Source organism: Rhinolophus sinicus, chromosome 15 (assembly GCF_057876585.1).
Source record: "Rhinolophus sinicus isolate RSI-liver-muscle chromosome 15, RSI-T2T, whole genome shotgun sequence".
Classification (NCBI taxonomy): Eukaryota; Metazoa; Chordata; class Mammalia; order Chiroptera; family Rhinolophidae; genus Rhinolophus; species Rhinolophus sinicus.
Window position 1 is genome coordinate 105,375,960 of NC_142515.1, and position 25,198 is coordinate 105,401,157.

The following is a 25,198-nucleotide window of genomic DNA, read 5'->3' on the forward strand; positions in this document are numbered from 1 at the left end:
GGACAGAATGTGTGTGCATGTGCGTGCCGAGCGGTGGAACATATGAAGGGAAAGCTGATTTATAAAACACCTATACCTCTCCAGCCTTTGGGTTGTGATTTAGGTTAACTAAGTACTGTTGGAGGAGGAAAGGGCTTAAAACCTACTTGGTGAGAGTCTCTCTGGAGAGGGCCACATTCATGGTGATTTTTACTTGCTTCTGATGAGTTTAACGCCAGGCAATCCAAAGAAAAGCTAGGAGCCCTGCAGAGTTACATGCTGGAATCCAGAGACACCGTCTTTGCAGCAACAAGCAAGGCTCATGCCATCCTCTTGGCAGGAAGAATTGATTGAGTCCTTCTGCTGCCCAGAGAGGGACTTTGAGAGTCAGGATCTGGACTTCAGCTCTGGTCTGCATTCATGATTGCAAAGGGAACCCCAAACAGCATTGTTTCTGGGACTGGCAAGGCAGGAAGGAGGCCTAAAGCACCTACAGACCCCTCCCACCTGCCTGCTTGGCAGGGCCAGAAAATGCTGGGGGGCTGTTGGTTATCACCAGTCTCTGACACTAACTCCCTGTGTGCCCTTGTTTGTAAAGTCTTTCCACGTGCACTATCCCACATGAGGCTCTCCATAAGCGAGTGGCTGGCAGATGTGCTTCTCCTCATCATAGAAATGATGACCTGAGGCTGCACGAGCTTAGCTGATTGGGCCAAGTTCCTGAATAATAAGAAGTGGAGCCAAGATAGGATCCCGTGTCCGCTGAGCTCCCCACACCCCACAGGTCTGCACAGAGCTGCCTAGGGTGGAGCTATGGATGGCTGAGTGCTTCAGCTCTAAAGTGCATCGAGACACCCTAAGAGGTCAGTAAAGTGTCCTCTCCCTGGGGAATGAAGACGCTACTCTTTGACTTGAAACATAAAAGTCCAGGCTCCTTGGGCTTCATCCACAGGGCACTTTGGCGTCCACACCCTGCCCATGTTTCTGGGGCCCTGGTCCCCTACCTTCCAACTCTTAGAGCCTCTCTTTAGCCAAAGAGCCCCTACCTGGCCCTCTTCACTGACTCGTCTTTGACCCTAAAGGTGGTCACCAAAAGGGACGGAGACACCCTTCCTGGACAAAGCAACCTCGTGGCTGAGCCAGTGTCCTGAGGGGAAGCCTTTGCCTAGCAACTCATCCCTCCCTGACATCCATTGGTTCTTGCCTCCTTGTGCCTTGGTTGGCTTTATCTTTAAAATGGGAATAACAGACTGGCACCATTTGCCCCCCTCACAGTGCTACTGGGAGGGCAGAGAGATCCTGGATGGCAAACATCTGTAACTCATGGGCTGAATGGACACGCAAGAGGTTCGTTGAGCCTTCCCTGAGAGCACAAACTTGGCCCAAAGGCTATGAGACCAAATGATCAAAGGGTCCAAATTCTGGCCCTGCTCCCCCCTTCCCCAAGGAAAGAAAAACCACCCAAAATAAAACCTGGGGCAGACAGAACATTCTTAGGTTTCATTCCCAAGTAACAAATATTAGCCGAGCTGACTGAGCATTTCCAATCTCATCTCACTCACATCTGGCCTCGTCCTCGGCCAGCCCCTCTCCCCAACAAGTTCCCCAGGGCTCCAGCTCCACCAGCTGAGGGGTGGGGAGGGAGCAGAGTCAGGACCACCCGACAGACACATTCCAGATAACAAGTCCTGCATTCCAGCTTTGGTCCAGGAGCTGATCAGCGAAGGGGAAGGTGGAAATGAAGATGGGGCTAAGTTGGCCCAAGCCCATCACCACACCTCCACTCCCGGCATGACAGCTCTGGGCTCTGTGCGACCTCTGCTTTTGGCAAAGAGAGGGTTACCACATGCAGAAGACACTGGCCTCCTGATTTGCAGCTCCCCAGGATCCAAAGGAAGCCAGAGGGAGGGGTGCTGCACACAGTGCTATGAAATAAGGGAGGGTCCCCTGCAGCTCTCCAGCAGTGGAGCTGCTCAGCGCCCCACCTAGAAACCCTTACTGGGTGGAGGGCTTGAATAGAGGGCGGGTATTGGGAGACTAGCAAACTTGACTCAACTGTAGACTGGAGAAGCTGAGGTGGGAGCTATATAGGGGCTCCGGGAGCCCCTGGGGCAGGGCGGACAGATCCTGACAGAGTTTGGGCTTCCTTCTGCCCCTCCCTCCCACAGGCTGGAAGAAAGACCTGCAGAGACTGGGAACACCCGAATTGTACGTGTGTGTGCATGTGTGTGCATGCCTGCACGCATGTACAGGGGATGTGGCATCTCATTACATGAAAAGACAAGAGCAGACGCCCCTCTCCAGCCTTCCTGGGCCAGTGGATTGACAACTGGTCATTTACAGCCTTTTCTTAGCCCTGAAGTCAGAGATCTCTGGAGACAAAGGTCAAGTCATGAAAATAGGAAATGTGTTTGCTCTGCCAGGCAGAGCCATTCGGCCAGCTTCCTCCTTCATTATCTCATTATTGAAATGGTGCTGACACCACCTTTCCCAGCCTGCTTCTAAAGAAGAACTGACGGCTGCTCCGTTCAATTAGCAGACACTGTGCCTCCACTGCCACCTGCCAGGCACCTCCCTGTCACCTCCTCTCAGGTGGTAGACCCCTGGCTGCCACTCTGGGCCTCAGAATTGAGCTTGTTCCATGCTGGGCCTGGAACCCATCCACCCTTCCAGGGGCTTTTATCTTCCAAAGAATTCACTTTTGAAAAGTAGATTCTTTTTTTGGATTCAATATCCAGATAGTCCAAGAGCATCAGAACCAAAGGCCAAGCTAAACTAATGGCTGGAACCAGCTGAAAGTGGAGAGTAATTTATAAAATCACTGAGCATATATGTAAGAAAAAGAATATCAAGTATTTTATGGAAATAAATAGTTTGCAATTTGGCTCGAAAAGTGGATTTTTCTTATTGCACAAAGAATGCAAACACACCGTAGAAAATCCAGCAAACAAAAAGAGGCACAGTTCCCACCAGAGTCCTGTAACACATGTCTCACCGGAGCAACTGGGACTTCTCCACACACTGCCTTTCCCATCACATACACAGGACCCGTGTGCATATTAAAAAATGGGATGGTGTCATACACACTTGTATAAATGGGGCTGGTTCACGTTAAACAGCAGAGCATCTCCCCCAGTCACTGGGTATGTTGCTGGGACATTGTGGGTAGGACCCTAAGCCCCTGTGATCTAGCCTCAGGAGGCCATTCAGGCACTGGGACCCTCCCCGGGTCTAAGGCTGCCCAGGCCTTAGTGTCTGGGGTGGCCCAACACGGCCGCTGCTCGCCAGGCTCCCTGCTATGATCCCGCTGAACCCAGGTCTGACCATGCCAGCCCGGCTGGGTTGGGAGCCCTTCTGTTGTTAGCTGTGTTGGCTGGTGGTCTCCATACCCACCTTTGTGTCTGGTTTCCCTCGTTTCTGACAGAGCAGCCCAATTCTGTCTGACGTACCCAGGGCTCTAGAGGCTCAGAAACTGCTCCTTCTGGGTCAGGAGGGTCGGTTCCTCCAGGCCCCACCCAGCCTGGCCCTCCGTGCCCCCTCTCAGCTCAGGGCTCCAGCCCCATCAAGGTCCCACCATCAAAAAGAGCCAAAGGTCCTTGGTTTTCCCAAGCACTGAGGAAGTTGGAGATGGGGAATCAGGGTCCTAAGGGCTCAGTAGATGTCAACCGTTGATGAGGACGTAGTCCCAGGGTTCAGGTTTGGGGTCACAGTGTGGGTACCTTGTTCTATCCATTCATTTCCATTTCCACCTACAGTTTATTCTCTCTCTCCACCCCCTCCGTCCTTCTTCCCTCTCCTGTCCCGCTGCTGCTGCAGGCCAGGATGGAGAATAAAGCCATGTACCTGCACACCGTGAGTGACCGTGACACCAGTTCCATCTTTGAGGAGCCCTTTGATGGCAGGAGCCTGTCCAAGCTGAACCTGTGCGAGGATGGTGAGTACCTCTGGCTCGGTCTTGGGGATCTGCCCTGCACCCCACACCCAACCTTGGCATTGCTCCAGGGTGCTGGTGACCTCCCCCCTAATACTGCATGTATTGAACTTAATGCTTTGAAAGGTCTTTTCCATATGTTTTCTCATTCATGCATCTCAACAAACCTGTGTGATCAGCAAGATGAGCACCCATTTTATAGATGAGCTAGTGGAGGCTGAGAAAAAGCATTAAGGATAATTCAGCTCATAGAGGGCTTCCAGCATTGAGTTTCCTGACTCCTTTTGCTTCTCTCTGAGTGAGAGGCTGTGGTCAGGCAAAGGCATCTGAACCAATTAGCCCAGACCCTCAGGTGAGGAGTCTCCAATCCATTTCCAGAAGGATTTGTGAGGAGAAAACATACGTCTCCAGATATTCATCCTGCCCCTGGGTCTGAGGCCCCAGGACATGTCACAGGAAAGGGTTCCCCATTCCAGTGACCCAGGTGGCACTGAATCTTTGGGGGCTAGGTATTTGCTAAAACTCTGGAAATACAACTGATAACAGCTTCCCCTAAAAAAGCCCAAAGCCATTTGTCAACAGCCTGCCTCCTGTATATCCAGCACAGAACTCGACACTTTGTAGGTGCTCAGTAAATACTTGCTGCATGAATGCATACACTCCTCTTTGCTGTGAGTGTAGAAGCAGAAAGAAAGCACCATCCCCACTTCAAAGATGAATAGAAAGAAGCTCACAGAAGAGTCTTGTAAAGATTTACGGTGAGATAGAGATAGTCTATATTAGGGTTCTCCAGACAAACAGAACTGGTATGCTCTCTCCGTACATACATAAAGTGATGTACTATACAGGACTCACGTGATTACGGAGGCGGAGAAGTCCCACAATCTGCAGACTGGAGACCCAGGAGAGCCAGGGATGTATCTCAGTCTCAGTCAGAAGGCCTGAGAACCAGAGGAGTCAATGGTGTAAACAGCAGTTTGAGGGCCAGAGACGATGAGAGGAGATGTCTCAACTCTAGCACTCAGGCAGGAAGCAAAAAGCAAACACTTCTACCTTTTGTTCTACTCAGGCCCTCAGCTGATTGGATGAGGCCCACCCACGTGGGAGAGGGCCAGTCTGCCTGACTGAATCCACCAATTCAAATGCTAATCTCATCAGGAAACACCCTCCAAGACACACCCAGAAATGATGTTTAATCTGGGCACTGTCATGGCACAGTTAAGTGAACACATAAAATTAACCATCACGCAGGCCTTTTTTCAAGCTTTTTTCTCAAGCGTCATGTTTTGTTGTGCTCCACTCTGCTAGCTGCCTCTGTCTTGAAATTACTCAAAATGAGAAATGACTCCCCCTCATGCTCTAAGCCTGTTTTTCCTCCCACAAAGTGCTGAGAGTAGGAAGGGACGCTGGGTGATTTAGAAAGGCAGGGATTGGAGACAGTCTCAGCAGGGAGAGGAGACAAGGAGATTTGGGCTTGTGACTGATAAACAGCTCTTCACCCGTTCTCGTAAATTGCCTGCCATGAGAGCTCTGTCTCTGGATTCCAGTCAGCGCCCGTATTTACAGGACCCATGCTGTGTGAAGCTGTGGGTTAGGTGCCAGAGATGTTCCAAAGAGAAATTAAACCGTCCTTGCATTCAAAGGGCTTACGATCCAGTGGAAAGGACTGGCATGGGGACGATTACCCATCATATAAAGTAGGCGAAAGTATGTGTGATTATTGAAGTCAAGCAGACCTCAAAAAAAGGCCTCAAGGACTGACTGTGATGTTGTAAGAGAGGAGGTAGGTGGGGAAAGCTATGACGAGCGGAGTTGTACCCGGTCACTGTTTCCGTCAGATTAGTGCCACCTGGGAAGAGAGGAAGGCCCTAGAGGGCTGGACGGCTCGCCTGTGCTTAGCACTTGCCCATCACACATAGCAAAGGCCACGCTGGCTTTGGGATCTTGATCCAGCCCTGTCCCATCCAGCCATGAGTGGGGAGGCCTGGTTTGGCAAGAAAGAACTGGGGTGCAGCATAGTGGGGCAATTGGAGGACCAGCAGGGCCAGCCTGGCTGTCAGTGGGGGAAGGGCAGAGTGGGGAACCACCGGGGTGGGGAGAGGCCTGAGGTGGGAGGTGTCACTGGGCCATTGTACCCTCTTCCCCTTACCTAATCTTACTCTCCCTTTGTCTGAACCCCAAATTTAAAAAAAAATTTTAAAAGACCATTTGGACAAGAAGGGGTGAAAAATAACAGTAACCCAGCCACTGTGCTTTCCAGGTCCCCAGCGGTGGGGAGAGCTGACCAGAGGGCAATTTTAGAGCAATGCTAGCAAGTGTCCTTGGGAGTCACCTGAGGCCTGGCACCCCATGAACTGCAGACAGTAGAGGCTGGAAGATGAGGGATGAAGCCTGACTCACCCTTCCCAGGGCGTGTGACCTGACCAGGGCCCATCCTCCTTCTGGGTCTCAGCATCTGCATCTGCCAAATGGGGACAGAAAGGGTGTGTCGAAGGTCCTGTCCAGTCTACAGTTCTGTCCGTAGAAACAGATTTGGTCATTGCCTTTGGGGTAAGGTCCTTTTACAACCTAAGTCAGGACACAATGCCACCCTGAGCAAACCCAGGCACTGACCTGACCAACTCGGCCTCTGGTCTTCATGCTGAACCTGCTGCCTCTGCCATGTCCTGCCCCCACCTTGGCTCACTCTCTCACCCTGTTCCTGTCTTTGCTCAAATCTCACCTCCCCCAGTAGGCTTTCCTGCCTCTACTGCACTCCTAGCCCTCTTTCCCTGCTTCTCTTGGTCCTATGTTCTTCTAACACATATGTCATTTTCTTATTGACTATGTTTATCATTTACTGTCTGTTCCTCACGTGACAGGCAGCATCTCTGTTTTGTTCACTGATGTCTCCCCGCCTGGCATGTAGTAAGTGCTCACTAAGTATTTGTTGAATGAATGAATGAGCGAACAAACGAATGAACACAGAGGTCCTTAAAATCTACAGGTGGCAAAACAAATACATTCTAAACCTGATTTCTAAATCATCTGTATCTTCCCTGCTCTTCCCTCCTGGATGCCAGGTGCAGGGTGGGGTGGAGAGCACAAGGAACCCAGAAAGACTAGTGTTGAGATGCAACCAGCCCCCAAAAAGCTCATTGGTTTCTGGTTTGATTTCTTTTCTTCCCTTTCATTTCTAAGAGGAAAACATTGGGCTCTGACTTGGGGAAATTCCAGCCAGATTTGATCTGTTTCCCCAGGATTTTGCTGCTTCTTGATCCTCATCTCTGGAGAGTGTAACAGGAGAGGGAGAGGAAGGGGTGAGGCTGGAAGGTTGATGGGAAAGAGGGTGGGCAGAGATGGGGACAGGGAGGGAGACCCGAGTCACTGTGGGCCTTGAGTAAATTAAAACAATATCGTCTGGTGTGGGCCTCACAGGGGCTCCAAGTCCTTTCCAGGGTTTTCCCCTTGAAGGCAGGGAGGTGGGGAGGGGAGGAGGAGCCTCCCCTTGGCCTTGGGGATCCTGGGATCTGGAGAAGCAAAGTTGCAAAAATGCAGCCTACTTATTAGGGTATGCCTTGGATTTTAATGCAGGTGGGAATTTAAAGATGTTAGGGGGTAAACATGTTATTGCATCGGTCATGCACTGACAACACGCTCTCCTCTGCCCTGCCTTCCTCCCTCTCTCCTCTCCTCTCTTTTCTTGTCTTCTCTGCTCCTCCTAACTTGCCTTTATCCCTCCCTTCTGTTCACTTACCATGTGAGAAGGGAAGGTGAGGACTGTGGTACCTGACTTGGTTCCTCTGTCCTCTCTATGAGAAGCCATCTGGCCCAACTCCTGCATCTTTCAAGGCTCCCTCCACACCCATCTCTGTGATGACACTCCCTCCTCTGCACCTCTGGTTTGGGTGACCTCTCAGGGCCTACCTCCTTTCTGTGTCTAAGCTCTCACCCTCCACATAGGAGCCCCCTGTTTATGGGAAGGTCCTAAGGGCAGGGACCTCCTCACCTCCATGTCTCCACCAGTCAAAAGCATTGGTTCCACCTGTTGTTCTGGAATAAGTTGGAAGGAATAACTGCAGAATTCAACCTCCAAGGTCCTTTAGCTAAGGCTTCTCTAACCTTGATGCCTGCTGACACTTCCCTTTGAACAGAAACCATAATGGGCCAGCTGGGCCTGTTCAGCCCCTCCCCCTTCCCTCTCTCTACTCCTTCCTCTCCCTCCCCTCTCACCTTCCCATTCCTTTCTTTTGTAGCCTGGACAGCTGTAGGCCTCTCCAGTCTGGCGCCAGGAGGCGGAGGAGGTGGAGGGCTGGGCGTGGGTGGTGTTTAGCTGGGCTTGGCTCCTCCACAGCCCTTTCCGAGGGCCAGAGAGAGGTGTTAGTGTCAGAAAAATATTGCAGTCAGCTCACCCCACAGCCCCAGGCCCTCCACCACACTCGTGGCGTCATCCACGGGCCACAAATGGGAGGCTCTCGGAGGTAATGAGTTACACATGTTCCTGGCCGCGCCGGGACGCCTGCAGCCGAGCCGCTGGCTGAGTTTAGGGCCTGAATTCCCCATTCCGGCGTTCTTTCCCTATAAAATTAAACTATTCTCCTAGGGGAACCCCCGCATCTACCTTCTCATCAGTCAAATCTTCCCAGCTCTTCTGGCGTAGCTGGGGGCTGCTGGGCAGCCACCCAAAAGTAGGAGTGGATTTCCTGGGAGGGTCTGGCTGGGCCTCATGGAGGGTCACCGCCCTCTACAGGTTGGAGAATCAGGCACTGAAGCAGGAGAGAGCAGAGAGATTAACTCCTGCAGTGCCCCGGTGCTCAGGGTTCTGTCCCTGTTAAACCAGAGCTAGAGAAATGTGTGGTCATGGCAGGTGGGGGTCAGGCTGGGTCCGGGGTCTCGTCACAAGATGGGGAACAGCACAGGGAGGCGACAGGAGCCTGGACGTTGACGTTTGGCAGGTCTGGGCTTGAATCTATAGATCACAGTGGCTGGGTGGCCTTGGGCTCAGTGCAGGGTGTCTTGTTTGAGCCTCAGTTTCCACTCACCACCATTCACCCAACTCTCTGCCTCACTGGGGTTGGCCACTGGGGAGCTGCCCAGAAAGGAGATGGGAAGATAGAAGAAAGGGAAGGTGCCATCTTTGTTCATCCAGCTCCTGCCCTGTGGGGTCACCTTGGGCTGCTGTGTCCTTCCACCCAAGGTCACAGCTCCTTGTAAACCATCCTCTCCACACAGGCTTTCTCCTTCCAGGTGCTAGTAATTGCTCCAGGTGCAAGGACCTTACTCTTGTCATTCCTGCCCTTCATTCCCTCATTCATTCCTTCATTTTTTTCATCTTCATCTTTCAACAAGAAAGGTGCTTTTCAGGTGCCCTGCAGGTGCCACACACTGGCTCCAAGCAGCAAGGGGCACAAGGAGGCATGAGACAAGGGCCAGCCCTCTGTCATTTTACCATCACTCTAGTTGGTCTGTGGCCCCCTCTCTTCCTGCCCTCCCCACTGCAGACCTGCACAAAGTTGGTCCCAGCTCAGTGCTTACCTAAAGGTGGTACAGTGGGAAGGACATGCAGGGTTCGGACCACACAGTTGCTGCAGACCACATACAGCCTTGCTCACCCCAAGAACCTGAGTCCACACTTAACCTCCTGAACAGTCTTGCCCTCTCCACAGTGGGGATGGTATTGCATGGTGGCAAAAGGCACAGGCTCCTGACTCTGGCCTTGCCACCAGCTCACTTGCTGTGAAACCCCGAACAAGTTCTTAGCCTCAGCCTCACCCTCTTCTACAAAATGGGGTACTCATAGCCCTGACACAGGGTGATTGCAAGGGCGACACCAGTGATTCCACATTAAGTCCTTCCCGCAGTGCCTGGTATATACTGAGCACTTATAAATGTTAGATCTTAGGACGAGTATTGTGGCAACCCTATCATCTGTCTGCTTCCACCCTGAGACCCGCCCAGTACACTCTAGTCCCTCCACATTCTCTGTATTAAGTCTCCAGGGCAGTGAGATCCATTTTCACCTCATTCCCAGGTGTATCCGGTACTGATCTCTGGTGTCAGATGATAAGCAGCATGACTAATGCCCACTGAGTCTAGAAGTCCTGGCTTCTCTCTCTCTCTTTCCCAAGCCTTTGGTCCAGCCTCTCTGGCCCCTGTCAGCTGCCCATTCACACTTAGGCTGCAGCTTGTGCACCCAAGTTCCCTCTGGACTGTAAGTCCTTGAGGGCAAACACTCTCTGCCTTGGGTTCACCATTATGTCCCCAACACCTAGCGCTGCATCTTGCATATGGAAGACTCCTTTGCTGGTGGAATAACTGAGCACAGTCTTGTTCTCCAGATCCATAAGCACCGGGATAAAGGAAGGCTTAGAGAGATGAGTTCCAGACAAAATAAAAGGAACTGTGACTCCATTTATCCAAAGATTGCAGGGCTTTACGATGCTGGTGGTACATGCAGAAATAAAAGGTTGTGTCTCCTGTCCTCAAGGGATTTAAAGTCCCCTGAAGACACAGACATGTAAACAGACCCTGCATTATAATTTGATTACTTCTCTAATGGAAGTATATGCAAAATGCAGTCAGAGGGGAGATGAAGGAGCCCTCAGTCTGCCTTGGGGAGGAAGGGAGGCCCCCTGCAGGGATAGACTCCAGAGCAAAATATTGAAGGGCAGGCAGCGGCGTGCCTACTAGGAAGGGCAGGCAAAGGTTTTCCAACCCAAAGGAAGCAACACTCAGGCTATGGAAAGACAGTAGAGGGAGTTAATAAACACTCACTTATCAAGCTTCACAAAGCCAGGCACTGTTGTAAGGATTTTACAAGTATGAGCTCATTTGATCTTCGCCTCCACCCAGTGAGATAAGTCCCGTTATTATACCCAAATGACATATGAGGAAACCAAGGCACAGACACCAGGTAACAGAGTTAGGAAGGATTGGTGACTCAGTCCATTCAGGCTGCTGGGACAGAATACCATAGACAGAGTGGCTGATAAACAACAGACATTTGTTTCTCACAGTTCTGGAGGCTGGGAAGTCCAAGATCAAGGTGCTGGCAGATTTGGTGTCTGGTGGGAGCCTGCTACCTAGTTCATAGATGGCCGTCTTCTCACATGGTGAAAGGAAAGAGGGAGCTCTCTGGGGTCTATTTTATGGGGACATTAATCCCATTCATGAGGGCTCCACCCTCATGAGCTAGTCACCCCCGGAGGCCCCACCTCCTAATGCCATCACCTCAGAGGTTAGATTTCAACATATGAATTTCTGGGGGAATAAACATTCAATCTACAGCAATTGGAGTCAGAATTCACTAATCCTACAGCCCAAACTCTTAATCATGTGAAGCTAAAGCCAAATCATGGCAGGTCTCCTGCACCATCCATAGGAATCTGGATTTCTGGAGGCAATGGGAAGCTAGCAAAGGGTTTCAAAGCAGTGAAAGGATAAGGCCCTGATTGCTTTTTAGAATGCTTACTCTAGCTGCAGCAGGACATTGGATTTTTCCAGCAGGAAGGTCACGAATGACCTCTGCAGAGCCATGTCAGTGTCCGTGGAGTGGGCAGTGAGAAGCCAGGGTGCCATGGATTAAGTCTGAGTTGAACCAGAGGGAGAGGTCCCAATGTAGACTCTGCTTTTGAGACCCCTGGCTTTGAGGTTGGGAAAAGAATCAATGGAGTTGCAGAGGGGATCTGGGGTCAAGTCCAGGTAGGATAATTTAGATCAGGGGTGTCCAAACTGCAGCCCGCAGGCCAACTGCAGCCCGTGATCCGTTTTTTATGGGCCTGCAGCAAATTCCAAAAATACATTTAGTTTACTTAAATAAACCAGGTGAGGCAATACGTACTTCACCTCAAGTGAGTGGCCCGACTATTTGTGTATTTTACCGAATATGGCTCTTGGTGAAAAACATTGAAAAAAGTTTGGACACCCCTGATTTAGATGATAAATGCTAGGGCCTCAGAGAAGTGGAGGAGATGAGGGGGGGACCCAGTTCTGGTTGTGTGCTTTTAGATTAGAGCTGACAGATGGGTGGAGTGGGTGAAAATGAGAAGAGGTCCAGGGAAATGGTTCTGGTTCACACCATGCTAAGAGGTCTAAATGGATGGGAGATAGGAGGAGCAGTACCAGAGACTGAGAAGAAGCAAGTAGTGAAAGAAAAAGCGAGAATGCTAAGCTCTGGAAGTGTCTTGAGGAGGAAGGGGTGACCAATGCTGCTAGAAGATCAAGTTGGAAGAGCAGTGAGCATTGGCCACTGGATTAAGCCATTGGAGGTCAGTAGTGACCTGGTGTATTAGTCAGCTTGGGCTGCGTAACAAAATATCATAGACTTTGTGGCTTCAAGAACAGACATTTATTTTCTCACAGTTCTGGAGGCTGGAAGTCCAAGATCAATGTGTCCTCAGGGTTGGTTTCTCCTGAAGCCCCTCTTCCTGACTTACAGATATCTACCTTCTTGCTGTGTCCTCATAAAGTTTTTTCTCTGTGTGTATGTGTACCTGGTGTCTCTGTGTCTAAATTTCCTCTTCTTATAAGGGCACCAGTCAGATTGGATCAGGACCCACCCTAAATACTCATTTTAACTTAATCACCTCTTAAAGGCCCTATCTTCAAATACAGTCACATTCTGAGGTGCTGGGAGTTAGGACAACATAGGAATTTGGGGGCACAATTCAGCCCATAACACCTGGCAAGAGCAGTTTCGGTGAAGTTGCGGGGGAGAAGGCTGATTGAAGTGGGTTCAGGAGAGGATGTGAGGAGGGGAACTGAATGCAGTGGGTACATGCACTCTTTCAAGAAGTTCTGCTGTGCAAGAGGACAAATGTGAAAGGGAAAGGGAGGCCAAGAGAAATTTTCATTTCGTTTTTTTGATGGAAGAAATAGCAGTATGGCTTATGTTGATGGAGTGATGCCACACAGAGGGAAACGTTGCCTAAACAGAACTGCAGGAGTTATGTCCCTGAGTACGTAAGAGAAGAAGGAAGCTGATGTGCAGACGGGGCTGTTGGCTGAACCCAGAGCACAGACATTTCAACTCCCGTGACAGAAGGGAAGGTAAAGCATGAGGGCCTGGATGCAGGTCGGTGGTTACCTTGTGGTGGGAACTTAAGGAAGCCGTTTTCTCATTGCTTGTGTTTTTGCAGTCGCATAGGAAAGAGAGTGAAGCAGGAAGAGCAGGCATCTGGAAGATGAGTGTGTGAATGGACTAGGAACAGGTGGCAAGCCCCCTGGACAGCCATCGGGACCCACTTTGGTTTAGTGGTCACGCGCTTAAAGTCAGACTGATAAGCATGGTGGCATTTTTCCTTTCTCCAGTTATGCTCAGCTATGCGGATGGAAGTGCAGAGTTCAATCTAACTAGGGTTTAGAGTGTTGCCAAGGGAGTGTGAGGAAGCCAGAGAGGAACGAGGGAGTGGGGGTTGGGTGTAGAGAGGGAATAGCGTAGATTATAGAACGTAAGTCAGACAAGAAGGGAAGGAAGGACATGATGGGGAAAGATGGCGGAAAGGCAGTGAGGTCCTTGGTTTGTAGGTCCCCGGGAGGTTAGGGAGCGTGAGAATCAGAGTTCTTGAGAGCGCGTGCCAGGAAGATGGGACTGGTGACTATAACAGGGGACTTTTGTAATCGCGATTAAGAAGGGATTTTGAGGGGCCGGCCCGGTGGCTCAGGCGGTTAGAGCTCCGTGCTCCTAACTCCGAAGGCTGCCGGTTCGATTCCCACATGGGCCAGTGGGCTCTCAACCACAAGGTTGCCAGTTCAATTCCTCGAGTCCCGCAAGGGATGGTGGGCTCTGCCCCCTGCAACTAAGATTGAACACGGCACCTTGAGCTGAGCTGCCTCCCGGATGGCTCAGTTGTTGGTTGGAGCGCGGGGCTCTCAACCACAAGGTTGCCAGTTCAATTCCTCGAGTCCCGCAAGGGATGGTGGGCAGCGCCCCCTGCAACTAAAATTGAACATGGCACCTTGAGCTGAGCTGCCGCTGAGCTCCCGGATGGCTCAGCTGGTTGGAGCGCGTCCTCTCAACCACAAGGTTGCCGGTTCGACTCCCACAAGGGATGGTGGGCTGTGCCCCCTGCAACTAGCAACGGCAACTGGACCTGGAGCTGAGCTGCGCCCTCCACAACTAAGACTGAAAGAACAACAACTTGAAGCCGAACAGAACCCTCCACAACTAAGATTGAAAGGACAACAATTTGACCATTGTTCCCCAATAAAGTCCTGTAAAAAAAAAAAAAAAAAGCTTTAAAAAAAAAAAAAAAAAAAAAAAGAAGGGATTTTGACTGCTGGTAAAGGCAATAGAAATGTAATACAAGGCCCATATGCGATTTTAAATGTTCTAGTAGCCACATAAAAAGGTAAACAGGCACAGATGAAACTAATTTAAATAGAGTAATATATTTTATTTAATCTAATACATGCCAAATATTATCTTTTTGATATGTAATCACTATAAAAAATAATGGAGGTATTTATATATTTTTTTCTCATGCTGAGTCTTCAAAATCCTGTGTGTATTTTGTATTTTGAGCCCATCTCATGTTTGGCCAGCTCCCTTTCAAGTGCATCAGGGTGGAGGTGAAATCAGAAGAGGAAAAGAGGCGGGGAGGAGTTAGAAATGGAGATTGAGAGAGAGTGACCGTGAGCCTGGAGAGGAGAAGGGTAAGCACATGTCCCTTAGCAATGAGGACAAGGGTGTGTGATGTTAGAGTCCACGCTGGGGGTTTTAGGGAGAAGAGAGAAAGTTCTGGAAGTAGCACGAAAAGCAAAGAAAAAACACCTACTGTCAGCTTAGGCCAGTTTTGTGAGAATGGGTGAGAGAAAGCCACACTTGGGGAGACAAAAGAAAGCAGGTTTCCGTTAGAACAAGAACGTGAAAAAATGTCCTGAGCAGAGGTTGAGGAAATCAGGGTGTTTTGGCTGAGTGTCTGGGAGGTCCAGGGACCACAGTGGGAAAGTTTCAGCAGTCGGGGAGGGAGATGGGGTAAAGGAGGATAAACAAGGCTGTTTGGAGATTATAGTGGGTGATGGGGCGTCCTGGGATCCTGGGTTCTGTGGGATTGACGTAAACCAGGGCGGGACTCAGTGGGGTTGGGCTGGCTGATCTCCAGGCAGCAGTTGAACTGAAGGGGAGGCTGAGTGTTTGTGATAGGGGTCTTGCCAGGAGCACACAAAGTTCTAGGGACCCCTGTTCCCTCCTGAAGGTAGTGTGTCGGCCAGGGGTGTGGAGGGAGCCTTTTCCTACAGCACCAGGAGCTCTGGAGTTCATTTTGGCTTTTGTGGAAGGTAGGAGGCCAGGGGAGGCCAGGGGCGGTGGTGGAAGCATGGCTGTCCATTAGAAGTGGTAATAATACACGGCTCCCCTTAACTGGACACATGCACAGGCAGGCTCTGTGCTCAGGGCTTCAATACATGGTCTCCATTAAACCTCACTATATATTGTTATTCCCAGTGTGTCCATGAGAGTTTGAACTCTTAGATGAAGTAAATTGCCAAGGTCACTCAGCTAGTTAGAGGCAGAGTCTGGATTCAAAGCCACTTCTGCCCTGTCCTTAAACCCCACCCCTCAGCACAGCTCTCGCTACTTCCTCTGGTTCCAAGCTCTGAAGTCCCTGGTGCTGGTGAGGAGCTATGAGAGCAGATTCTTGGAGTTTAAAGTTTCAGGGGGTGGGGACGGTCTGGCTGATCATACAAGCTAGGGGGACCGTGGGAATAAATGGCTAAAATGCAGGGGACAGACGGAATGAATTATTCTAAGAGGTGCCGCTGGCGGGAAATAGATATAAATGTAAATAGGTTTGGACAGGGGCTCAATGACAGAGTCTTAAATGGCTCTGCGAGAAGCCTAAGACACTAACCTCAAGGCAAACTTCAGGTCAAAGAAATGCCCCGCCCTTCCCAGTGCCCCTGGGGCTTCTGGCCTGGAATCTAACCTCCCATGCAGAGTGGTGAAGAGGGGGCCCAATGGGGAAGGTAGGACTGGCCTGCTCCTCCCCTCAGCGCCCTGCAGACCTGGCTGCTGGTTAATGGTGAGGCTCAGCTGCAGCGCTGATGGAGGCCCAGGGTGGTACCAGCCTTCTGCCCAGTGTCCTGGAGCCTGCCCGCTCCCTGATGCCTGCCGCTTTCCTGCTGCCTGACTTGAGAGTCAGTTCAAGTCAAGATAACCCAAGATGTTCAGTGTGGGCAGAAGAAGCCTTGTTTTTAGAAAGTCCTGTTAAGATGGCTACTAGACTTACCGTGGTGATCACATCATAAGGTATGTAAATGTGGAATTACTATGCGGTATACCTGAAACTAGTATAATATTATATGTCAACTATACTTTAATAAAATTAATTAATTACTTTCCTTTAAAAAAAAAGTCCTCTTAAGAGAGGAGGCTGGGGGGGGGGGGGGGGCTGGCGATTTGCCTCCTTTCCTGACTCTTCACTAAGGGTTACAGCTTCTATCATCCACAGGTCTCCTTGGGGAGCACAGTTGAGGGACTAGGAAGATAGAACATACTAGAAACCTGAAGGGGGCAGATGGCAGCAATCAGGTCAGGAGGGGCATGTTGAAGAGGATGAATGAGGACAAGGGGAAATGGAGGACGGGCTTTCTCAATGGGGGCTATACTTCCCAGGTTGCAGGAACCGGCTTGGTTTATGCCCGCTCTCCCTGCATGTTGGTTAATAGAGCACTATTCACTCTTCAAAGTGTCTCTGTTGGAAAATAATCTCATAGTTTGTCCACAAGTAAAAGTAAGCTTGACCTTGTCTCTTTCCCGACAAGTTTTATCTCAGCATCTTGATTTTCCAGTGCCCTTAGGACCTCAGTATGCTCTGCCAAATGTAGGAATTCATTTCTTCCCTCCAGAGTTACAATGAACCCCCAACCCTGACCTAAGAGAATCTATTAAAATGGAAATGTATAATATGTCTAATGTATTTTAAGCATTTCCAGGGTGCCCAGGGGGAGTTTCCTTAAACATGCATGTACTAGGTTTATACTGGGGATCCCTGAAGGATGTTAACAGACTAAAGGGAAGAAGTCAGCTCTCATAAACACTACATCTTGCTCAAGAAATGGTTGCTGAATGAATGAAAGAACTGTCCTTGTGACATTCTTTCCCCTGCCATCCCCATTATCACACCAGGTCTCTTCTGCACAACTCACATCTCCTTCCTGCAAGGCTGAAAAATCCTAGCTCTACCATGTGTTTTGGGCGAACCACCTCACCTATCTGAAGCTCAGCTTCATCGTCTGCAAAGTAGGAGTAATATTACCATATTCACGGTTGTTGTTGTGCTTAGAATTAATGTATCTAAGTGTTTAGCCAGTATAGGTACTTGGCAAGTGGCAGCTGTTATTTTATTGTGTCTCACTGTTTGAGATTTCCAAGCTGTTTAAAAAGGTTTTATTATTATTCAGATATGATGAAGTCAACAGATCAGAAGACAGTGGCCATTGAAAAGATAGTTTGTTACTCATAGAGGCAGAATGAGTGATGGGAAACCATAAGCAAGAGTTTTCATTGTGGTTTCCTTGGGAAGGAACAGGTGAAGCAGGTTAAACAAGCTTGGGATTGGCTAGTTTGGATAATTTCAGTGGGTGCTGGGATACAGGGGCCATCCAATCTGGTACCTGGTGGCCCTGGTGTGATTAGGGCAGGTGGATATGTGTGAGAACTGATAAAGGAGGTGGTTGTGGGCTGTGGGCTCTGGATTGGCTGGTTTGCGTATAAAAGTCTTGCTTGCAGGAGAGTCCTTTATTATCTGGCTAGCCCTGCCCAGAGTCAGCAAGATGTTGAAGTATCAAATACAGAAGCTAGAAAACGTTATTACAAAAGCCTAAACAATGGCTCGGAGTGCCCGGTAAATCTGGGTTTAGTTATTAATCTCATTGACCTACAAATAGCCAATAGATGTTAATTGAGCACCTGCTATATGCCAGGACCTGTGGGATCCAGAGATGAATCACAGACCCTGCCCTCTGGGAACTGACCCTTAATAAATCTGTATTTTTGTTCATTGGTTTATGAATGCAATTCTATTCACATCATTAGCTATACCATCAGTGGCCACAATTTCCCAACAAAGCTCTATACATGATAACTGTTGGTCACAAGCCTTACAAGGTGACAGAGGTCCATTGTCTTTGCTCAAATCCACTGAATTCCCTTCTGTGGCTCAGCCTGCACTGCTTTCTGTGCAGAGGCCACCGAGCTGGAGGCCTCTGAGCCTGGAGGCTTCAGGGACACTTCCAGCTCAGTGCCACACAGGTGGCATGGGGTGGCATCTTAGTCTTCCTGTCTTTAAAACCAGATACCCAGATGGCCCTTCCAACTCAGTTGGTGATAGAAATTGGGGGAGTGAAATGGAGTGTTAAATGTTATCCATTCCTTCCCGGAGGATAGGCCAGTTCATCAAACCAAGGGGACCAGGAGATGAGAGTGGTCCAGGGGACCACTACTGGAAAGAGTAGTGATTTAAAAATGGAAATAGCTGAGCACTAGCTGTCACATTGTAAACACATCACCAGATGATTTATTTCCTCTGACAAGGGACCAGGACAGGAATTGGGAATCTTTTTGAGAGGGATCCAGGGCCACTCTATAAAAGGAGGGTCTCTTAGCTGAATTTAGGCAGAACTCTGAACCTCATCTTATTTCAGTCTCTGCATGGACACAGCATTTCTTCCATTCCATGCACTAAGTTGGGCAAGTGCCGGCATCTTCAGCCAGCCCCAGGACTCACTTCTTCTTCCTGGGGACCCCATGGCTCCTCCCTTACTCCCTGGTCACAGTGACCAGTCAGCTCACCGTGACTGCCTTCATCTTTCCTCCCACCTGCTTTCTCTCTCCATCCCTCAGTCCCAGCTCCTACATTGGATGCACACTACCCAGAGTCCCTTTCTCCTCCTGCAGAAAATAAACACACAAACCCTGATTGTTTTCAAGAATTTTTATGCTGAGTAGTTTGGGAAATCCATAGGGGTTGAGAAAAATAACTAATGTTGCTGGGAAGTTACAAAGTTATACCATATCTCTAGAAGTACGAGGAGAAACTGTCCTAGGTCATCACTGACATCGAAAACAAAGGCCATCCCTCCCGCCTCCCCTCTCCCTTTGTTAGAAATGGATGTGAAAGGCCAGACTCATCTGATCTTGCAGAAGACTGTCTTCTCCTTTGCCTGGAGCCCTCCCTGGGCTGTCTGCCTGGAAGATTCAGGTCTGTGGTCCAACAGGGCGGAGCTGACTGGTGTTCACAGTACTCCAGCGAGTGGTTCAGGACCCTCCCAGACTCAGGTCAGGTGAAACTGGCAGGTGGGGGGCTGTCCTCTGCAGTGTCCCGGCTTACACCCTCCTCTTCCCTTTGATGAGGAAAAGTAAACAGAGGTCCCCATTGAAATCAGAAAAGGATGGCAGCTTCAAAGACAGAGGTTATTTGGGGCTGCCTATTACAACGGACAATGTGAGTGGGGAGTAACCAGTGAGGATGATGATGAAGCCAGACTTCGGGGTTTAGGAAGATCCTTGGTGTACTCTGCTTCTTGTAACCATATATATATATAATTGTAGTTGGCATTCATTATTGTTCAGCCTCAGCTTCAGGTGTACAGTGCAGTGATCAGGCATTTACATCATCCCTGAGGTGATCTACAGCATTAGGAATAGAGACAGTGGAAATGTAATGGCTGCGTGCGATGTCGGAGGGGTAGTGGATGGGGGGAGGGAGGTTATCACTGTGTGAGGGATATAAATGATAAACGTCGAACACATTGTTTTGTGTACCTGAAACTAACAAAAAGTGTTAATAAATAAATAAATAAAATTTAAAATCATAGCCAAAAAAAAAAAAAGATCCTTGGATGAGAGGAGCTCCAAGGTCCCTCCCAGAAATAAAACCCTATCTCCACCTGCTGTTTACCAGCTGTGGGATCAAAGAGAACAAAAAGAAAATAATTGTCCTTTGTAAAACTCAATTAGGTGACAATTGAATCATCGTATTCTGTTTTTTATGTTGTTTAAACCCAGGTTCTTTGGCAATAAGTAAATATCCACTCCTGTCAGATACAATTTGTTTTTTGGTCTTTTGTTTTTTTTCTGTTTTTTGTTTTTTTTAAAAAGATTTTATTGAGGAAGGAGAACAGGACTTTATTGGGGAACAGTGAGTACTTCCAGGACTTTTTTTCCAAGTCAAGTTGTTGTCCTTTCCATCCTAGTTGTGGAGGGTGCCGTTCAGCGTCAAGTTGTTGTCCTTTCAGTCTTAGTTGTGGAGGGCGCAGCTCAGCTCCAGGTCCAGTTGCCGTTGCTAGTTGCAGGGGGCGCAGCCCACCATCCCTTGCGGGAGTCAAACCGGCAACCTGTGGTTGAGAGGATGCGCTCCAACCAACTGAGCCATCCGGGAGGCAGCTCAGCCCAAGGTGCCGTGCCCAATCTCAGCTGCAGGGGGCGGAGCCCACCATTCTTTGCGGGACTCGAGGGATTGAACTGGCAACCTTGTGGTTGAGAACCCATTGGCCCACGTGGGAATTGAACCGGCAGCCTTCGGAGTTAGGAGCATGGAGCTCCAACCGCCTGAGCCACCGGGCCGGCCCCTGGTCTTTTGTTTTTAATGGGAGGAAAGGAAATTCGAACCGATAATTCCCAAAATGCTCTAACATTATGATTAAGAAATTGAAAAATTAGTTTTCCACGAAAAGGCTAAATCGCTGAAGGGGAGAGCTCGGAATGCTTTCTCATGATTTCACAGTCCACTTCTGACAGAGGCAGCCTTTCAATCTACCGCCACAGAACTCCAAAGGCACACTTGTACCCTTGTGGGAGTGTTAAGGAAACTGCGACCCCGAGGTTCTGAAGCTCCCACTTCAGTGTGGCACCGACATTGGGTGGGGGGGCATCTCTGGACTCATCCTCAGCTCAACTGTCCGGGGCTGAGTGGTTTTCAGATTAACTTTCCTTTTCAGATTGTGAATCCTTGCTCCCAAGTATCTCCCCACCCTTCACAGAAAGTATTTTAGCAAAAGCTCTTTTGGGGGTACTCTTGTTCCCATGATGAAAAAGAACCCTTTGTAATTTTATCCTCTGGGAATAATAAAATAGTTTGAGACAACCCCATTTTGAAAGTGTACTCTTAAAAAAGAAATCAAGATGAAAAAAAAAAAAAAACCAAGCTCTGAAAACTGTAAGATTTTTCACTGATTTTCCAAGAACGTGTCTTCACATTCTCTTGTGATATGACAAATGCCTTGCTCCAGGACTGTGTACCTCTGTGCCATAGATGTGTGATTTCATCATTGAATCAAAATGAGAACATCTTGGGGTGGGGCTCAGGCTTGGGATGTTTAAGAAGTTCCACGTGTGATTACGCCCCTCAGCCAGGATTTAAGTGTCGATTCAGTTCCAGTGAATTACTCCCACAGTTTACCTATTTGGGCGCTAAGTGGCAATCTTGTCATGAGTGAGCCAGGGAAAGCCAAGGTTTTGTTTATTATTGCAGATCAAAATTTTGCTCAAAAATATGTTTTTACAGCCAACAAAAATGTGTCAACTACTTGCATAAGACAAATGTAAGAGCTGATCTTTGCAGCAAAAATAAATGCCTTACACATGTCTTTGTTCTTGCAAAGAACTTTATTCTGGTCTGCTGTGTGCTGGTTGATGGGGAGAGAGCGAGCACTGAGACACGCCCACCCAGAGAACCTTTTAGACACGTGGGGCAGACGGAGGTATAAATAGACAATTGTGAATAATGAGGTTAGTGCTAGAGGTGTCTGCTGTGGTTCTTTCAGTGGCACAGAATCCTTCATGTTCTAATCCTTAATGTTAGAATTTAGCATATTCTAAATCTTGAATAGCTAAAACGTTTGGTTTTGGGTCTCTATAAATGAAATCTCCTTGGAGTGCATCAACTTTTTTCTTGCAATTTGTCAGTGAACTGCGATTTAATTACTGGTACTAAAGTCAGTGTTTCTTGAATGTGTCTACAGTGGTACTCGAGAGGACTTGAAGGGATGTATGGGTATAAATTTGTTATTTTAATAGATAGGTATTTATTTTAATGTGTGATCGGAAGATACTAAGTTTCTACTTAGGATGATATAAAATTTCCCTCGCAAATTCAAGTTGTATGTGGAGTGACAAATAAAATAATAGCCCAGGGATACACAGCTGTAGCAAAACTGCACAGGCCATGTGCAGATGGGATGCCTAGAAGTGGGAACGTTGTCTATCCAACTGCTTCCAGCCCATCAGGAAGCATGTGTTCCACGCTGAGATAAACAACATCTCCCAGCCTGGCACTGGTGACCTGTTCTGCAAGTCACTTCGCATTTATTTTTTAGTGTCTGTTTGCTCTCTTGGAGCCACTGGCTTTGCCCTCTCCAGATTGCTCAAGTCCCCTTCTATTGGCTTTCTGATCTCCTGAGATGGCACCTTCATTTCTGGAGGCCACTGCAAGATGGAAAAAACCTTTTCTGTGATTCTCCTAGACCTTGGAAGAGTTTTGTTTTTGTGTCCCATTTTCTCCCTCAATCTTGTATGGGACCATGTTGACAAACAACTATGTGTAATAACTAACAGCTTTGTCTTTATCCAGTTCTTTATCTTTTAACGGTTCTTTATCCAGAACTGTTCTCATATGGAGGAAAACGTTTTCTTCTTAAAGTCACAGTTTTCCAATGCACAGCTGTAAATCAGATGATAAAGCCCAAGAGGAATGATAATGGATTTCAGCCCATCTAGAAAGGCCTGTCCTTCAAAGCCCAAGTTGCTGCCAAGTTGCTGCCTCCTTTATGCAGATTCTAGGACCACCTCCTCACACAGAATGAATCACTGCTTGTACAATGCAACACTTCACTTGTGCCATTTCTCTTACACCCATATGTCATTCACATCAGTATAATAGTTACCTGTTTACATGTCTCCTTCCCCTCACATGTGAGCATCTGAAGGGCAGTGGCCATCTTTAATCTCAAATATTTTCTGAGTGCCCACTCTATGTCCGGCACTGGTCTAGGAACTGAGAAGATGGAAGTGAACAACCTGACAAAGTCTCTCTCCCATGTGGCTTGTTGTCTTTGCATTTCCCAATGTCTAACATAAGTGTATTAGTTATCACATAACGAATTGCCACATAACAAATTACCCCAAAACTTAGCAGCTTGAAACAATAAAAATTTATTGCCTCACCCAGTTTCTGAGGAAGCCATGGGTGTGCAAGGAAAGCCAAGACTTTGTTTATTTTTTACATCAAAATTTTGCTCATAAATATGTTTATATATAACACAATTTGGCCAGAATCTGGGAGCAGCTTAGCTGGGTAGTTCTGGCTCAGGGTATCTCATGAGACTGCTGTCAAGATCTCAGCCAGGGTGTAGTCCTCTGAAGGCTTTATTTGGCTGGAGGAGCTGCTTCCAGGCTTGCTCACGTGGCTGTTGGCTGAAGGCCTCAGTTCCTTACCATGTAACCTCTCCATAGGGTGTTCATGACATAGCAGCTGGCTTTCTCCCAAATGAATGTTCCAAGAGATAAAGAGTGAGCAAAAAGGAAACTGCAGTATCTTTTGTCTAATCTCAGAAGTGACACACCATCCCTTCTTCCATATTCCATTGGTCCCACAAACCAATCCTGGTACAATGCAGAAGGAGACTGTACAGGTGGGCAGGGATCGTCCAGGGCCATCTTGAAAGCTGCCTACTGCAGCGGGACAATCGACGGTGGGTGTTCGATAAACGCTTGTGCAAGTTTTACCCCAACAATCTATAAGTCAAAACCTCTACTTTAAAAATAGTAGACTTTGTCTTTAGAACAGTTTTAGGTTTGCAGCGAAATTCAATGGAAAGTGCAGAGGGTTTCCATGTACCCCCTGCCTCCACACAACCACAGCCTCTCCCACTGTCCACATCTTGCCACACAGCGGTATGTTTGTTACAATTTATAAACCTGCATTGATTGACACGTCATTATCACCCAAAGTCCATAGTTTACATAAGGATTCACTCATGGGGTTGTACCTTCTATGGGTTTGGACAAATGTATAATGACGTATTCATTATTATAGTATCATACAGAATAGTTTCACTGCCCTAAAAATCCTCTGTGTTCCACCTATTCATCTCCCCCCCTCCCCAATCCCTGGCAACCACTGATCCTATTATTGTCTCTATAGTTTTACCTTTTCCAGAATGTCGTATATAAGAGTTGGAATCAAATAATAGATAGCCCTTTCCGATTGGCTTCTTTTACTTAGTAATATGCATTTAAGGTTTCTTCGTGTCTTTTCATGGCTTGATAGATCATTTCTCTCTCTCTCTTTTTTTTAAAACAAATAAGTGAATATGCTTTTTGTCCTGGCTTTACTGATTATATTGTTTTGGAGTGTTTTTAATCTTCCACTAAGCTTAAATTATTTGAATCGTTTACCCAGCTAACATGCTGCTGCCATGTTAAATTAAAAAGTCAGTAAATGTGTTTGGGGAAGACTTAGTGACTTGTCTTTCCCCTAAATTGTCTTCTTTCCCTTATAGTCATATTCTCTAGCCATCTTGCCAGAACCATTCATGTTCTGTTTGTCTAACTATTTGTGGAAAATCTCTGTTTGAAACCCTTATTATGTTCTATTTGAAATCGATTTTATTTAAAATACAAAGTAACCAAGTCTTGCTAAGAGAACTGAGCTACCTCAGAAGAAGGTCTCGTCGTGTGTATTTGTTGATGAAGGGACATGTCAACAGTGGGTGTTTGCTATTAAACAGAAACCTCAGGTAGAGGGGAAGGGAACTACTCTTCTTTGATGGGAAAAAATAATAATAAAGCTCTATCATTGCAGTTTGTGCCAATTTTACAGTGAGCTAGCAAAACACATGCAAACAACAAAGGTAAGATTCAAGTTAGCAGTATTGCTGGCTCTGTGATGTTCCTTCTCCTGTTCTGCCAAGATTGAAAATCAGTATAGCATTGACAATAAAAAGATGGTGTTCTAATTAGTGGGATCAAAGGAAAAATAGTCCTTGCCCTTATGACTGATTGGTTTAAGAAAATGTTTTCACTCCTAGAGGAATAAAGAGGGCCTTACTTTTCTGTTTCCCCTCCCAATGTGAAAAATCTCAAACGGAATGACAGTTAACACTAATCTGGCACTTTATAAATTGTGATGTAGTCAAGCTGTGAGTGCATATTGTTTGCACTTAACCCTTAACTGTATTAACATTTAGCTTACTAAACTGACTGCCTCAAGTTCAGGCAAGTTATAGTGCCTTGTTGTGCCGCAACAGAAAGTTTCGTGCAAAAAAAAAAAAAAAAAATGTATATCAACTTTTTTGAGGAGAATGATTTCT

General features: G+C 47.9%; 2 protein-coding genes across 3 annotated transcripts in view; one reads left to right on the plus strand and one right to left on the minus strand.

The window, feature by feature from the left end:
* The window catches only part of ELP3 (elongator acetyltransferase complex subunit 3), a 155,332-nt gene extending 150,456 nt beyond the window's left edge, over positions 1-4,876 (minus strand). The window contains exon 1 of the mRNA XM_074338361.2: positions 4,766-4,876. The gene's annotated coding sequence lies outside the window, so the exon portion shown is untranslated. The remainder of the gene's footprint in view (positions 1-4,765) is intronic.
* SCARA5 (scavenger receptor class A member 5) overlaps positions 1-25,198 on the plus strand; it is a 102,549-nt gene that overhangs the window by 777 nt on the left and 76,574 nt on the right. Inside the window, exons 2-3 of one of the 2 annotated variants that reach the window (XM_074338363.2) lie at positions 578-842; positions 3,796-3,913. In XM_074338363.2, the coding sequence (XP_074194464.1) occupies positions 3,802-3,913 (112 nt within the window). In that variant the 5' untranslated portion in view covers positions 578-842; positions 3,796-3,801. The remainder of the gene's footprint in view (positions 1-577; positions 843-3,795; positions 3,914-25,198) is intronic. The other variant, XM_019733260.3, reaches the window with a different exon arrangement.